This window comes from Macaca mulatta, chromosome 6 (assembly GCF_049350105.2).
Source record: "Macaca mulatta isolate MMU2019108-1 chromosome 6, T2T-MMU8v2.0, whole genome shotgun sequence".
NCBI lineage: Eukaryota > Metazoa > Chordata > Mammalia > Primates > Cercopithecidae > Macaca > Macaca mulatta.
Genome location: NC_133411.1, coordinates 44,315,142 through 44,332,712, shown reverse-complemented (window position 1 = coordinate 44,332,712; position 17,571 = coordinate 44,315,142). Strand labels below are relative to the sequence as shown.

The following is a 17,571-nucleotide window of genomic DNA, read 5'->3' as shown; positions in this document are numbered from 1 at the left end:
GGTTCAGTTTGCTAATGAAAGACTATGAGGCACTATTAAGAAAAACAAAAAGAAAACCTATATTTAACATAAATTTTAGACTAAGAAATGCCCAAGTCCAAATTGCACACAATAGGTAAAACTGCAATTCTCAAAAATATGTTCTTCCCATCTGTTTTACACATCTGAATGCAGCCTTCAGGACAACAATAAGAATGCTGGTGGAGTATGATTTAAGCGTTCAAAGCAGCATCCTCTATTTGCGTAAAGAGAGGTTACCGGCTGGACGCAGTGGCTCATGCCTGTAATCCCAGCACTTTGGGAGGACGAGGTGGACAGATTACTTGAGGTCAGAAGTTCGAGACCACCCTGGCCAACATGGTAAAACGCCATCTCTATCACAAATATAACAAAATCAGCCGGGTGTGGTAGCACGTGCCTGTAATCCCGGCTACTGGGGTGGCTGAGGCAGGAGAATCGCTTGAATCCGGGAGGTGGAGGTTGTAGTGAGCCAAGATTATGTCACTGTAATCTAGGCTGGGCAACAGAGCAAGACTGTCTCAAAAAAAAAAAAAGGGATACCATTCAGGAAGTTATAACTTTCATGTTTTACTCACAGCTCTTACATGAACTGAGTTATCTGGGGCAATTCAGAAACTCTGAACCTCAGCAAACTCATTTTCAAAATGTCTAAAAGCAATCTGAATATTGAGAAACACCATAAAAAAGACCAAGTTACACTCTACCAAATAAACAAACAAAAATAACTGGACTCACTGAGGGCTAGTTTTATTTGGTTCCCTTTGTATTTTTTCTCCTTGTTGCTATCATTTATTCTTCAGTATATGAGAGTAGCCCAAGGAAAACACGAGCTTTTGCTGTCTTTCAGAAGTTTTGGCCAAAAGTTTAAAAGCACAAGAAAAATCCTTTTTAAAACAATGTGTAAATGTTTCCAAAGTCAAATGAGATTTTGATTTTTAATCAAACACACATACATAACACTTTCTATATATATAAAAAGCAAGGCCCTAAATACTTTACAAGCATTAACTTACTTAATCCTCATAACATCTCTATAAAGTGATAAAACCCAGATGGTCTGACTCCTAATCTATGACAAAGATTTTAAATAGGATACTAACAGGATAAAAACTTCAAACTTTTCCTTCCTGCTTGGAAAAGTTTGAAGATACATGTTCTCATTCACTATAGGTTCACAATCTCTTACTCATAATTCTAAAGTCCCCTCAATTTATTTTTTTTGTACATACGCACATACGCCTATCCCTCCATGTTACTCTCTGGTGGTAGGATGGGTGAATTACTGCTTATTCTTCCAATTTACATCTTGACTTTTATTAACATTTTCACCAGAAAGGCTTTGCTGAACTTTGAGAGAACCATATGCTAAGAGATATAAACTATATTAGCCAGAAAATCTTAATACCACTAGCATTCTCAAATATATTAGAATTTCAGGATCATTCCTCTGCTTTCCTGCTCAAGTCCAAATACTTGTTGACAATCTTTAGAGGCAGATCTTCCACTTGGAGAAAACTCCATTTGCCATGTCAACACAGAGCCAGCCAAAAAATGTGATAAGGGCCAGGCACGGTGGCTCACACCTGTAATCCCAGCACTCTGGGAGGCCAAGGCAGGAGGATCACCTGAGGTCAGGAGTTAGAGACCAGCCTGGCTAAAACAGTGAAACCCCATTTCTGCTAAAAATACAAAAAATTAGCCAGGTGTGGTGGCGCACGCCTGTAATCCCAGTTACTCAGGAGGCTGAAGGAGAAGAATCGCTTGAACCCAGGAGGTAGAGGTTGCAGTGAGCCGAGATCATGCCATTGCACTCCAGCTTGAGCAACAAGAGTGAAACTCCATCTCAAAATAAAAAAAGTAGTAAGCTTGGAGGCCGGGCTCTGTGGCGCACACCTGTAGTCCCGGCACTTTGGGAGGCCAAGGCGGGTGGATCACCTGAGAACATGAGTTCGAGATTAGCCTGACCAACATGGAGAAATCCCGTCTCTACTAAAAATACAAAAAATTAGTCAGGCGTGGTGGCGCATGCCTGTAATCCCAGCTACTCAAGAGGCTGAGGCAAGTGAATCACTTGAACCCGGGAGGGGGAGGTTGTGGTGAGCCGAGATCACGCTATTGTACTCCAGCCTGGGCAACAAGAGCACAATGCCATCTCAAAAAAAAAAAAAAAAAATGTGGTAAAAAAAAATGTGGTAAAAGAATCGAAGCATCAACTCTTTCAAAACTGGCCTACGGACATTTTTCTCATTTAACAACCAGCACTATTAACATTCAGGAAAACTAATTTTGAAGTTAGGAGAAGAAAGTTATCAAAGAAAAAATATCATTTTGAATCTGCTCTTACTCTTCTTGTATTACCCATCACACAAAACGTATACATTATTTCTTTCTCTCCCTCACCACCATACTGAATCAATGACAAATCTTTTTGATTCTGCCTTATTATATCTCAGCCACATTGTCTCTACTTTCCCGTATCTCTTTTTCTTTTTTTTTTTGAGAGAGTCTTGCTCTATCGCCCAGGCTGGAGTTCAGTGGCACGGTCTCGGCTCACTACAACCTCCACCTCCTGGGTTCCAGCAATTTTGCTTCCTCAGCCTCCCGAGTAGCTGGGATTACAGATGCGTGCCACCACGCCTGGCTAGTTTTTGTATTTTTAGTAGATACAGGGTTTCACCATGTTGGTCAAGCTGGCTTCGAACTCCTGACCTCACGATCCGCCTGCCTCGGCCTCCCAAAGTGCTGGGATTACAGGCGTGAGCCACCGCACCTGGCCTCCCATTTCTCTTAAAACCAGAAGTTTCAGCTGGGTGTGGTGGCTCATGCCTGTAATCCCAGCACTTTGGGAGGCCAAGGCAGGCGGATCATGAGGTCAGGAGTTCGAAGCCAGCTTGACCAACATGGTGAAACCCTGTATCTACTAAAAATACAGGCCGGGCACGGTGGCTCAAGCCTGTAATCCCAGCACTTTGGGAGGCCGAGGTGGGTGAATCACGAGGTCAGGAGATCAAGACTATCCTGGCTAACATGGTGAAACCCCGTCTCTACTAAAAATACAAAAAACTAGCCGGGCGTGGTGGCGGGCGCCTGTAGTCTCAGCTACTTGGAGGCTGAGGCGGGAGAATGGCGTGAACCCGGGAGGCGGAGCTTGCAGTGAGCCGAGATCACGCCACTGCACTCCAGCCTGGGAGACACAGCGAGACTCCGTCTCAAAAAAAAAAAATACAAAAATTAGCCGGGCGTTGTGGCACGCACCTGTAATCCCAGCTACTCGGGAGGCTGAGGAAGCAAAATTGCTGGAACCCAGGAGGTGGAGGTTGTAGTGAGCCGAGACCATGCCACTGCACTCCAGCCTGGGTGACAGAGCAAGACTCCATCTCAAACAAACAAACAAAAAAACCAGAAGTTTCTCCATAAATCTGGCAACAAAACTTGATCTCAACTGACATGAGGCTATGTCCAGTCTTTATCCCACTTACAGTGAATACTAACATGCTATATGCTGCTAAACTATTAATATTTGCAAGTATTATGTTTTTCATTGCCCTTAGAAAAGTTCTAAAATCTGGAATGTTGAGAAGTATGTCTGGCCTCCAAGAAGATGTGAATAAGGAATTGTGGACCTAGCTCCCTGTCTTGACTGATGAGAATCACCTATAGACTAAATAAAGCACTGGTACCAAGGGCTGGGTGTGGTGGCTCATGCCTGTAATCCTAGCACTATGGGAGGCCAAGGCAGGAGCATTGCTTAAGGCCAGTAGTTCAAGACAAGCATGGGCAAAGTAGTGAGATCACTTCTCTACAGAAGATATAAAAACTAGGCTGGGCATGGTGGCCCATGCCTGCAATACCAGCACTTTGGGAGACTGAGGCAGGCAGATCATTTGAGGTCAGGAGTTTGAGACCAGCCTGGTCAACATGGTGAAACCCTGTCTCTACTGAAAATACAAATAAAATTAGCTGGGCATGGTGGCGGGCGCCTTAATTCCAGCCCCTTGGGAGGCTGAGGCATGAGAATTGCTTGAATGCAGGAGGCGGAGGTTGCAGTGAGCCAAGATCGCACCACACTGCACCCCAACCTGGGCAACAGAGACTCCATCTCAAAAACTGTAATAATAATAAAAAATAAAAATACAAAAACTAGCTGGCCTTGGTGGCATGTGCCTGCAGTTAGAAGGCTGAGATGAGAGGACTGCTTGAACTCAGGAGGTCAAGGTTGCAATGAGCCATGATGGTACCACTGCACTCCAGCCTGGGTGACAGAGCAAGACCGTCTCCAAAAAAAAAAAGTACTGGTACCTGATCTTCGGAATCAAAACTGGGATAAATATCTGGGTTTTTGTTTATTATGAGCACCCAGGTGCTTCTTTTTTTTTTTTTTTTTGAGATGGAGTCTCGCTCTGTCACCCAGGCTGGAGTACAGTGGCGCAATCTTAGCTCACTGCAAGCTCTGCCTCTCGGGATCACACCATTCTCCTGCCTCAGCCTCCCCAGTAGCGGGGACTACAGGTGCCCACCACCATACCCGGCTAATTTTTTTTGTATTTTTAGTACAGACGGGGTTTCACCGTGTTAGCCAGGATGGTCTCGATCTCCTGACCTCATGATCTGGCCGCCTCGGCCTCCCAGAGTGCTGGTATTACAGGCATGAGCCACTGCGCCCAGCCTCCAGGTGCTTCTAACTTATATGACCAGCCCAACACTGTCCTAGGAACAAACCAGTGACCTAATGAGCTAACATGAACCAAACTGATAACACTTGCCCAGCTAAGTGAAGTGATGGTAGATGTATAGTAATTATACATCAAGATTAGTTTGGTAACTTAACAAATCTCAGCAATCCCTTACTCCCTTCATAACAGAAGTGTGCAGAATACAACTTTTCTAAGAGAGTATCTAAGGAAAATGTTGAAGTGAACAATTTAATCTGAGTCTTCTCCCTGCCAGCAATGCTTAGAACGGAGTAAAAGAGGGCAGCATTCTGGCATTACTCTAGACTCAGGGAATCCCTGCAACTGGTGGAAAACTCCTACTCAAAAAGATGTACAAACACGTACAAGGATGCTTTTTGTCCTTGATAGTAGGGGCTAAAATTTCTGGACACTATGTTAGAGTTGCTGTTACAGAGAAATTAAGTGCTATGGATCTGTGGTTTCAGGTGAAGTAGAAAAAGAATGAATTTAGAAAATTGGAGGTTCAGGTTAGAAGGTTGTGTGTTCTCAACAAAGGAATGAAGGTCTGTTGAAGATTTTGTATGGTGTGAATCCAAGTCACAAAGGTGAGCTGGGATCCAATTAGCTTCAATAGCAACAAATCTGAATTGAAGTCAAAGATGAACCTGTGGTTCTAATCAAAGGTAACTTACTTTAACCAGGAACACAGAAAACAGGGAGGGTGAGCTCAGCTTGCACCTAATGAGTTTATACTCATAGAGAATATTACAATCTTAATTTATACACGTCATCTGCTTTTATGCAATCGTCTAAGACAGTGGTCCTCGACATTGACTGCACACTAGAAGCATGCTAGGGCAGTGCTCCTCAAATTTTACTGTGCATAGGCATCATCTGGAGACCTTGTTCCAATTCAGCAGGTCTGGAGTGGAACCTGAGTCTACATTTCTCACAAGTTTCCTAATGATCCCCATGTATGTGGTCCTCAGACCACAACCCACATAGCAAGAACCTAGAGAACTTTTAAATATAGTTGCCTGGATCCCACTACTGAAAGACTTAATTATCTGGAAATGCAACCTGGACATTTGTATTTGTGATAGCTTCCCTGGTGTCTCTAATGCCCATCTAATGTGCCATGCTGTAAGTCATTATTTATATTTTACGAGTGGGGGATGGGGTCCCAGTTTTAGCTAAGATGGAGAATGCACACTCCACCCTATCTTGTCCGTTGATCGCAACTAAAAATCCTGGAAAGAACACATAAAGCAAACATACAAGGACGCTGAAAAGTAAGTTGAAGCAAGCAGACTGGGAAGAGAAATCAAAACTCAAACAGTAGTGAGTTTCCTGTTTTTTTCCTCCCACAAATGTCAGCTTAGACTTGAGGACAGCCCAAATCTAACTGTGCAGTGAGTGGAGACAGAGAAAAGTTTCAAGAGAAACTCCTTCTGGATAGAGAACCAGAAAAGACGATGAATGGGAGAGGGACAATGGGGAGGGGTGGATACCTGGTAATTTTTCTTCTCTCTCAGCTCTGCCTCAAAGCAAGTTCCAATTCTGAGTCTGCACACCTGTGGCTGGTAGTGGTCTCCTAAACTCTTAAAGAAAGTTCTTCTGACAAAAGAACTAGGAAAAAGATGATGATCTGAAGAGTATGGAGGAGGGAATTCATTTTATTTTTTTCTCTTAATTTTTCTCTCTCTCCATTTTGTCCAGGAAATGAGCCCCTCCACAGAAAACGTATGAGCGCACGAAGAAGCTAAAATCCCAGTTTTCTCACTAAAGAACCACGAAAAGAAACTCTTGGGAGCTTGTGTACAAGGGATATCATGGAAAGGAGAAAAGTCCTCCACATTTGTGTATACAATCTCAAGTTTACCACCAAGATGCCCATGTGTGGAACTGACCCAAGACTGCAGAGCAAAGGCTTTGAGAACTGCACAATGGCACGGATGGCACACCTGGGACCTGAACGGCAATACAAAGGTTTTGAAAACTAAGTTCAAATTGGATCCGCAGCCCACAGAGGCAGTCTGAACCTAACCAGGTTAACTGCCCGCTAAAGCAAAACCAAAAAACTAAAAATATTTTTCCAGAGAATTTTAACAGCATCCAGTCTTCTAACAAAATATTCAAATGTCCATGACATACTCCAAAATTATGTGATATATGAAAAATAAGGAATCCAAGATGTCTAACGTCACACAACACACAAACAGTTAAAACAGGGCTAAAACTCAGTTTTCTAACTATATGCTCAGGGCTTTCTCCACAGCCAGGTGACCTTGCTAGACAGTACAGTAACCCCAAAGTTAAGGGCTTAAGATACTGAACCAAATTAATTATTTAAACCTGAATCTGACCAAATGACAGAAATAAAAGAGTGTCTATTTTGCTTTCTTATCTATCTCGAGTTCAAATACTGAAGACCCCACGGACCCAAATCTCAAGGTGACTAATCTTCAGAAGACTAGGCTCTACTTCTACTCCTCCAGGTAGTGTGTGCTCATTCTACCAGCAACAAATATTCCAGCTTAGGCCACTTTTTCTTTTTTTTTTTTTTTTTTTTGAGATGGAGTTTCACTCTTGTTGCCCAGGCTGGAGTGCAATGGCGTGATCTTGGCTCACCGCAACCTTTGCCTCCCAGGTTCAAGCGATTCTCCTGCCTCAGCCTTCCTGAGTAGCTGGGATTACAAGTGCCCGCCACCACGCCCGGCTAATTGTATATTTTTAGTGGAGACGGGGTTTCACCACGTTGGTGAGGCTGGTCTCCAACTCTTGACCTCGGGTGATCTGCCCACCCTCGGCCTCCCAAAGTGATGGGATTACAGGTGTGAGCCACCGCACCCGGCTAGGCCACTTGTTTTTTAAGACTTAAAATTTCTGCTCAGACTCGGCCAGTCACGGTGGCTCACGCCTGTAATCCCAGCACTTTGGGAGGAAGAGGCGAGTGGATCACCTGAGGTGGGGAATTCAAGACCAGCCTGACCAACATGAAGAAACCCCATCTCTACTAAAAATACAAAATTAGCTGGGCATGGTGGCACGTGCCTATAATCCCAGCTACTCGGGAGGCTGAGGCAGGAGAATCGCTGGAACCTGGGAGGTGGAGGTCACGATGAGCCAAGATCACATCATTGCACTCCAGCCCGGGTAAAAAGAGCTAAAATCCATCTCCAAAAAAAAAGGAAAAAAAATTCTGCTCAGACTCTCCTCTTTGAAATCTTTCCTCTCTAAGGAAGACCAAATCATTCATTCTCCCTCTTCAGTGATACCATTTCACAGTAATAGTCTTTGTAATACTTTTTAAACTCCTTTATTTGCCTGTTGCTCACCTGCTATGGAATTTTCTGACTTCTTTAAGGGATATCTTATTCATTAATTCTTCAGCTCCAGGGTCTAACATAGTACATAATATAGGTATTCAATACGATATTTTTTTTTTTTTTTGAGACAGGGCCTTGCTCTGTCGCCCAGGCTACAGTGCAGTGGCAAAATCATGGCTCACTGTAGCTTTGACCTCCTGGGTCCCAGCAATCCTCCCACCTCAGTCTCCTGAATAGCTGGGACCACAGGCATATGCCATCAGACTCAGCTAATAATTTTTAAAATTTTTTGTAGAGAAGCGGTCTCCCTAATGTTTCCTAGGCCGGTCCCTGTTTTGTTAAACTTTGACAATACACCAAGTATTATGCCAGGCATTCTGCATGTTATCACAATTAGTCTTTATAAGCCTATGAACCCACTTTTCAGATGAGGAGAAAAGCATGCAATTGAGGTAAAGTAACCTGCCTGAGGTCACATATTTAATAAGCCTCAGGTGTGAATGAATTCATGGAGGCTTACTTTGTAGTAGAAACCACTATCATCTGGGCAGTCAGATTCTCACTTTATTAAGTTTTGTGGATTTCCATAATTATATCTCTGTCCTGATCATAGATATTAAAAGATAATCTAGCTGCAAATATATCAGCTATAATGCTAAACTGGAACATACCAAAATTAAAGAATATTCTTAACTCTTTTTTGTTTTCTTTACTCCTCTAGGCATCAAAGGGAAAAAAAGCATGTTTCTAGGCAACCCATTCAGAACAAAGAATACATACACGATGAAATAGATACAAAACCAAAATCCAAGAACCCTAAAAGAAGCTAAAATTTTGTAATTACATAAGCAAACAGATTTATTTCCTACTGTTTCGGATTTTGATGCCGGTGGTAGGAGAAGAGTTACTGCAGTAGCAGAAGAAAAAGCATGGTAATTAATAGCACAAACTTAATTCCTTGCTAGTTGGGCAACCCTGGGCAAGTAACCTTTTAGAGTCTCTTTCCTGAAGTGTAAATGTAACACCATTTCCCTTTAAAAAAAAAAAAAAAAAAAAGAAAGAAAGAAAGAAAAGACAGGGTCTATGTTGCCCTAGGCTGGCCTTGAACTCCTGGGCTCAAGCAATCCTCCTGCCTCAGCCTCCCAAATAGCTGGGACTACAAGCAAAAACCATCATGCCCAACATCAAAGGATTGCTGTGAGCAATTAGACAATACACAAACTACATATTACAATGCCTGGCACTTGGCAGGTTATTAGAAAAATGTTTAGAAAGTACAAAAATCACTTTTTGCTTCAAGGTAACAGGTATTGATCCACCCCATTGTAGAGCCAGAATTTCCTCTGAACACTACTTCAGTTCATTTTAACTAGCTTTCTTCCTATTATGGCAGCCCATTTCACACTGTGCATGTCATCTGTACCTCTGCTACTACATCACTACTTCTGCTACAGAGTACAGTAGAAGTTTCTACTGTAACCTGCAGCATCTCCACCGGTCTGAAACATAAACCCACTGAACAAAGACGGTAATTCAAAAGACAATGACCACCAGTTTCCACAATGGAAAAGACCAACACTTACCATCTAAGTTTTTCTTGGCAGATTATTCAACCAAGCACTTCACTGAAAGTAAGACTTCTCAGGTATCAAAAGAACAATTTATCTACCTTTACCTATAGAACTACTGATGCCTATTTCCTATGGTGTCTTAATAAACTGTCTAAAACTGCTTCACCAATTGTTTGCTAAGTATTGTATTTAAAACCAGTATTTAAATAAAATGGTTTCTTTGATTTATTAAACAAAAAATAAAAAATAAACAATCACTTACCTTCTATCTCCACCAAAGGTTCTTGGGTAAACTCCTGAAAGAATTTGTAGAAGAACTTACTACAAGCAGCCAAAACAGCCTTGTGAGCCTTAAAATGGTGTCCTAGGTAAAATTAAAAAAGAAAGAAAATAATACACAAGCACGAAAATCAAATGTATAACTATATAAAAGACTGAAAAATCATATAAAACAAAAAATAGGTTTTCCTTCATTACATAACTATATAAATTATTGAACTCAATGCAGAATATTCTTGGCAAATGTTAATCTCAATTAGATAGGAAGCTAAAACTTCACTTCAAATCCCTTTAGTTTTATAAAGGCTAATTTACAACGCTAGGTAAGGAGCCTCTTGCCACTTTGTTATTTCCAATTAAGCAGTGAGAGGCATATCCAACTCAGTTGAAACTGCTAAATAAAAGGACAACCCTTTAAAAGGTCACATATCATTTGGAAAAAGAGAAAAAAGCCATAAACACAAAGCTGGTTATGTCTGCTATGAAAAACATTTTAATATGCCTAATATTTGGAGGCTCCATCTATGGCAGACCCATAATTTTAAAAACAGCTTACCTTGAGAAACCTATTTTCACTAAACAGAAAACATACACAAGCTGGATTTCCTTTTATTATAGAGACAACTTCTAAGATTGGTAAAGACCCTATTTTATTTTGGAGATTGTCAAAGGGGGTATGAGTGCTGCAAAGGAATCTCTCTCCTTCTCCCTTTTAGACCATTTGGGAAACTATAAATCAACACTTCCCAAATGACTCCTGTGAGGGACTTCTCAAAGAAGCTTACCAACAAGAGGCTATCAACCAAACATTTTGAGACATCCTGTCCCCAACGCCATCATCTTGCACTCAACAGGATGTAAGAAGTTAAAATGAGATGAACACCAGACTACGTGGAAAGCGTGACTGATCAACCAGTCTTCTGCAGCACGCTCTGTGAGAGTGGACACTGACAAGTGCAATCTGGTCTGCAGGCTTTGGTAGGGAGACCATAGAAAATGTGGTTTTTTTTTTAAAAACAAAAACAAAAACAAAGGCGGGTGTCCGAAGGACAGAAAAAAACTGAAGCCAAAAATGCTCCTCTGCCCACTGCCCTACCCACCGTCGACAATTAGGGTGATGTCAGTAAAGCGGTCCTGCTCTCGCTGTTCATTCAATCGGTCCAGGATCATTTTATGATGTTCAGGGAACTCCTGAAGGCATTCCATCGTCTCTTCAGCCTCCATGGCCATCGGGCTGCTCTACAAAAGAAGAGCATGATAATATACACCCATGAGCTCGGGCCGAGGAACAAAACCCCTAAAGCATAAAACAACAACAAAAAAACCCAGCAACGTGAAAAGAAAGGGGGAGGGTGAAGCAAGAGGAGAGAAGGCGAGGGAAGAAAGGCGAGCCGAGCGGCCGCGGCGCGTTAGGGGCCGGAGTCGCGGCCGCGGGACTCCGAGCCTGACCTAATTGGAGTCGGGAGACGCGAGCTGGAGCGGGGTGGGCACAGCGCCGGAGGCTCCAAGCGCCGGGGCGCGCAAGTCCAACAAGGGAGGGGACTCGACAGCGGTGGCGGCCCTCTAACGGCCCGCCAAGCCCTTCTGCCCGGCCGGGGCTCCCGCCGCCCCGGGACCCGGTCCGGCCCGCGACCCACAACGACTCTCGGGTCGCCTCTCCCTCCCCCGCCCTCCCTCTTCTCCCCCGCCCCGACCGGGCCGGCACTCACTGAGGGAAGGAGGAGCGGCCCAGGCTTGCGCGTCACTTACGTCGACGCACAGCGTCACCACGTCAAGCTCCGGCTGACGCGGACGCCTTCCGGGCGCCGACCAGCAAAGGAACGGGCCACGCCCCTGTCCACACCCCTCAGTGGATGGGCGGGGCCCAGCGCGGGGATTTGGCGCTCAAGAGAGGCAAGGACTTGAGCTCTGAGAAGGAACTGGGCTGCGGTCGATTTGAGCTCGTGGAGGGCCTGGCAGTGCCAGAAACTGGGAACATAAGTCGCCGCCCTTCCACCTCTCACCCTCCCTAGCTTGACTTCAGGGGCGGACACTTCCCGACCCGAGTCCAGAATGAACTCGCCAACCGTCCTCAACCCAGCTACTGCGCGGCCCCTTCCGCCCCGTCCTGCCCCGCCCCCTTCCTTCCGAGACCTCGGTCGACCCGCCTTACCTAGCTCGTGGGCCGTCCTCCTTCCTCTCGGCCCCTCAGAGCCTCTTGTTCCCTGCTTTCCCCTCCCAGGGCATAATGCGCCCCACACCTTTCCTGACCCCTAACCCGTGGCTCGTCCTCCATTTTCTTCGTGAGAATAGGGGCTCCCCTTCTGCTCGGGCCCGCTGGCGCACGTGCGCTCGGTTGGGCACCCGGGCGGCCGCGGCGCCGCAGCGGCAACGACGGGCGCGAGCACGTTCGGGCCGCCCGGGATCTTCCTCGGCGAAGCGCGCCCTCCCCGCGCCCGGCCGCAGCACGTGTTTGCTGGGCTCAGGACCTGGGGCTGCTCAGGATTATTTACACCGGATCCCCTTACTGCAGACCTTCCCCACTCCATTAAAGAATCCAGGCCGGGCGCGGTGGCTCACGCTTGTAATCCCAACAGTTTGGGAGGCCTAGGCGGGCGGATCACATGACGTCAGCAGTTCGAAACCAGCCTGGCCAACATGGCGAAACCCCGTCTTTACTAACAAAAATTATACGGGCGTGGTGGTAGGCGCCTGTAATCCCAGCTACTTGGGAAGCTGAGGCAGGAGAACAGCTTGAAGCAGGGAGGTGGAGATTGTAGTGAGCCGAGGTAGTGCCACTGCACTTAAGCCTGGGCGACAGCGCGAGACTCCGTCTAAAAAAAAAAAAGTCCAGTGACCCACAGTCAGCTGCATGTGACTGCTTCCTTGATTCCTCCAAAGAAATATATATAAATAAATTTTGAGGATAATTCTATAATTGAGATTTATTTTTTTCTCAAAGAACTTGAGAATTGGGATTAGGGAGGAACTCAAATAGCTATATGCTAAAAATGTAATCATTATTTCAACAGACATGTATTGAGAATCCTAGTACTAGGCACTGAGAAATCGAGCTGTGAACAAGGTACATGTGGTTTCTGCCTTTCTGAATCTTAAGTCGTAGAGTCCATAGATATTTTGAACACTAATTGCCTAGGTGCTTACTGATGAGTTTTGCAACACCTGAAGAACAAAGTAACTCGGTGTCAAGGAAAGCCAGTTGACCTGTAAGAAGAGATATGGGCGGGTGCGGTGGCTCATGCTTGTAATCCCAGCATTTTGAGAGGCGGAGTTGGGGAGGAGTTGTTGAGCCCAGAAGTTTGAGGCCAGCCTGGGCATATAGCGAGACCCCATCTGTATTAAAACAAAATAATGTTTTTAAGTGATGTGAAGTCTAAGTGTTCTTAGCCAAAAGTATAGCACATGCAAAGGCACCAGGATTATAGCATTCAGGAAACTGAAAGAATGTTGCTGGACGCACAAGGGTGCCTTATAAACAGTGTTGAAGATGTTAGATTTTCTTTTTGCAAGGGGAAGCCTTGACGTATGGTGACATCCTAATGTTTGCTTTTTAAAGAGATAATTCTAGCCTTAGTGTGGAGAACAGATTAAATGGGAAAAGCTGCTAAGAGTAGAGATCAATTGGGAGACTGTTAGTAATGTAGATGAAACCATGGGGGAAAATGGAACTAGAGAGCTGGTCAGAATCTAGAGATAAGCTGGGCGCAGTGGTTCAGGCCTGTAATTCCAGCACTTTGGGAGGCCCAGTCGGGGAGGATCGCTGGAGCCCAGGCGTTCAAGACCAGCCTGGGTGACATGGTGAAACATCGTCTCTACAAAATACAAAAACATTAGTGATGGTGTGCACCTGTTGTTCCAGCTACTTAGAAGGCTGGGGTGGGAGGATTGCTTGAGCTTAGGGAAGTTGAGGCTGCAGTGAGCTGAGATGGTGCCACTTCACTCCAGGCTGGGCAACAGAGTGAGACCCTGTCTCAAAAAAAAAATCTAGAGGTAGAACCAACATTGGCTATAAAGCATGCCATAGATACTAAATAAATATTGCTGGATATATTGGTGACAAGGGAGAAGGAATAGTCAAAGATGGCTCCTGGATTTCTGGCTTGAGCCTGTAGATTGTTGGTACCATCTACCAAACTAGGAAATACAACTGGCGGAGCTCGATGGGGAGAGAGGATGGAACGAGAGGTGTTATTATAAGGAGATGATGTTAGAAGCCCTTGGATATATGGGCCTACATATAGTTTAGGGAAGAAGACTAATGGTAGAGATAGAGATTTGCAAGTTTACAGCATAGAAGGAATATTGAAGTGTTAAGAATAGATGGGATTGTTTAAAGAGAGTCTGCAGGGGTGATAGGCTAGCAGCTTGTAGATTGAATTGGTGTTTTAAAATATTATCATCAGCTGGGCGTGGTGGCTCATGCCTGTAATCCCAGCACTTTGGGAGTCCGAGGTGGGTGGATCACGAGGTCAGGAGTTTGAGACCAGCCTGACCAACATGGTGAAACCCCGTCTCTACTAAAAATACAAAAATTAGGTGGGTGTGGTGGCATGCGCCTGTAATCCCAGCTATTCGGGAGACTGAGCAAGAGAATCGCTTGAACTCGGGAGGCGGAGATTGCAGTGAGCCTGAGACCGTGCCACTGCACTCCAGCCTGAGCCACAGAACCAGACTCCGTCTCAAAAAAAAAAAAAAAAAAATAGGCTGGGTGCGGTGGCTCACGCCTGTAATCCCAGCACTTTGGGTGGCTGAGGCAGGCAGATCATGAGGTCAGGAGATCGAGAGCATCCTGGCTAACACAGGGAAACCCCATCTCCACTAAAAATACAAAAAAAATAGCCAGGCATGGTGGCGGGCTCCTGTGGTACCAGCTACTTGGGAGGCTGAGGCAGGAGAATGGCATGAACCTGGGAGGCAGAGCTTGCAGTGAGTGAGCCGAGATCACACTACTGCAGTGCAGCCTGGGTGACAGAGCGAGACTCCATCTCAAATAAATAAATAAATAACACATAAGTTAAATTAAATAGTATCATAATCGTTACTATTCACACAGTCCGCCACCACTGCCTGGCTAATTTTTTGTATTTGTAGTAGAGATAGAGTTTTGCCATGTTGGCCAGGCTGGTCTCGAAGTTCTGATCTCAGGTGATCCACCTGCCTCCGCCTCTCAAAGTGCTGGGATTACAGGCATGAGCCACGTGCCTGGCCATGGTGTTTCTTAAGATGAAGAAATTATACAAAAAATGGGCTTTTTGGAAATTCCAGTATATAGGGCCGCTCTTCTTTTACAGCAATTGAATTTAACCAAATGGAGAACCTTTTTCTATATAGCATTTGAGCTGTCCAGTTCACTACAATCCCCACCAGTTTCTAATGTTTTGGACTCAGCTATCTTAATTCATTTTCCTTATTTGCTTAGTGCCTAAAGGCATTTGAGTTTGGGACTCCTATTCTATAGGGTCAGAATAGAAGAGAGTGTAAGACTTTTTACCTAAAAAGTATCAATGTTTATGGATTGAGTTGAAAAGGAAGAAGCTGAAAGGACTGAGTACTGCAGCTGAAGAAAGATGGAAAACTGGAAGAGTATGATATCAATAAGGCCGTGAAAGGAGAGTGTTTCAAAACAGAGGGTGTGGGCCAGGTGCAGTGGCTCATGCCTGTAATCCCAGCACTTTGGGAGGCCAAGGATCACCTGAGGCCAGGAGTTCGAGACCAGCCTGACCAACATGGAGAAACCCCATCTTTACTAAAAATACAAAATTAGCCATGTGTGGTTACAGGCACCTGTAATCCCAGTTACTCTGGAGGTTGAGGCAGGAGAATCGCTTGAAACCGGGAGGCGGAGGTTCAGTGAGCTGAGATGGCGCCATTGCACTCCAGCCTGGGCAACAAGAGCAGAATTCCGTCTCAAAAAAAAAAAAAAAAAGAGAAATTGTGGTTAGCAATGCCAAATGCTGCCAAGTGGTCAGGCTAAAAAAAGATTGGAAATGGTCTGGTATATTTAGCATCATGAATGTCTTTGGCAGAAGACCTTAGCAAGAAAAGATTTAACGAAGTTCTGAGGGGAAGAAAGGGGAGGTGAGAAGTCTATATTCAGGTAGGTTAAGAAATAGCTAGGAAAATTGGGACAGCAATTTTAGAACTTTCATTTAAAAATGAGAGAAAAAAAAAAAAAAGAGATGAAAGGAGTACCTGTAGAGTCTAGGCAGTTTTACTATTTTTGTGTGTTTGGGTGGGAGAGACTTAGGCTATTTAAATGGTGAGGGGGAAGGATCCAGCAGAGGAAGAAGATAAAAGTACAAGAGGAAAAGGAGTAATTGTACAAGAGAGGGATTAATGGATTGAAAGTTCTTAGGAGTGTAGATTAGCTTTCAAGAAGTTAAGGAAATTCCTATCAAACTGAAGACCTCTATTTTCTTCCTTAGATAGATGGTCATGTCATCTACTAAAAAGTCAAGAATAGGAGAGAAAAAGTGTTTGTGTGTTGGGGTTGAAGAAGTTTCATGAGCTTGAAAGATGTATTAGTTATTGAAGGCAAGGTAACCAATTACCCCAAATCCTAGTGGCTTAAAACAATATTATTATTTCACACTTTCTGTGGGTTAGAAATCTAAGTGTCACATAGCTGGGCTTTCAGGGTCACTCACAAGGCCCCTATGGAGTTGTCAGGTAAGGTGGCTTTAATTTCAAGGCTCCAGTGGGGAAGGATCTGCTTCCAAGGTCACTCAAGTGGTTCTTGACAGAATTCAGTTCCTCCCTGGCTCTTAGACTGAAGACTTCAGTTCTCCACAAGGCCTCTGTTCATGCCAGGCTCTCCACAGGACATGGCAGCTAGAGTCCATCAGAGTGAGAAGGCAAGAAGGGGTGAGCAAGACAGAAACCAAAGTCGTCTTTTATTCCAATCTCAGAAGTGACATTCCATCACTTTTGCCATATTCTATATTTTAGAAGCAAGCCACCAGGGTCAGCCTACACTCAAAGGAAAGTAATGACACAAAGGCACAAATAGCAGAAGGCATGATCATTGGGAACAATCATAGACGCTGCCTACCACAAAACAGAATGGAAAGGATTTGAAATGGACCCTGGACACAGTAATAACACAGTAGCATCAACAGGAAGCACAGCAATAACAGCATGCAGTAGGAGTTGGTGGCCAGGAATTTATATGATAGCAATCTGCCAGACATTATGATTTCCACTAGTAACATTGATAGTCAGGTACATGGTAAATGACTTAGAATGAGTTATTGTTAAAACACAGTTCCCTGTGGTGCAGATGTTGTGCCAGTTAATAATAAGCAGATTTATAGATTTTCTGTGGAATTGAAATAGATTATTCAAACTTAGTAAGAATTGACAAATAGTTCTGGCTACCCTAGTGGTATCCAGGCACTTTTATATGCTTCAAGGCAACATTAGGAAGGAAATAACAGAGTGGTTAAGAAGGTTGGTTTGACAGCCTGGGTTGAAATCTTGTTTCAACCTATTAGCTGGGTGATTTCAGGCAAGTAGTTTAACTTCATTAAGCTTCCATTTCCTCACCTTTGAAACAGTGTTGTGGGAAGCAAATGAGGTAACATACAGGAAACACTTGGATTAGTAGCTGGTATACATTAGCTTTCAGCAAGCGGTCATTATCGTTATATTCCAGCATAAGATTTACATTCTATCTGCTGGACTTAAAAAAAAGAAAAA

General features: G+C 44.2%; 1 protein-coding gene across 30 annotated transcripts in view; it reads right to left on the bottom strand.

Annotated features, from left to right (window-relative positions):
* The window catches only part of ZNF131 (zinc finger protein 131), a 54,163-nt gene extending 41,915 nt beyond the window's left edge, over nucleotides 1-12,248 (bottom strand). For 6 of the 30 annotated variants that reach the window (XM_015139988.3, XM_028849431.2, XM_015139991.3 and 3 more), the window contains exons 1-3: nucleotides 12,026-12,248; nucleotides 10,974-11,112; nucleotides 9,857-9,958 (exon numbers count right to left, since the gene is read on the bottom strand). In XM_015139988.3, the coding sequence (XP_014995474.2) occupies nucleotides 9,857-9,958; nucleotides 10,974-11,103 (232 nt within the window). In that variant the 5' untranslated portion in view covers nucleotides 11,104-11,112; nucleotides 12,026-12,248. Of the gene's footprint in view, nucleotides 1-9,856; nucleotides 9,959-10,973; nucleotides 11,113-11,322 lie in introns of all 30 variants that reach the window. The other 24 variants (XM_015139989.3, XM_078004718.1, XM_028849426.2 and 21 more) reach the window with 8 other exon arrangements.
* Nucleotides 12,249-17,571: the final 5,323 nt, after the last annotated feature.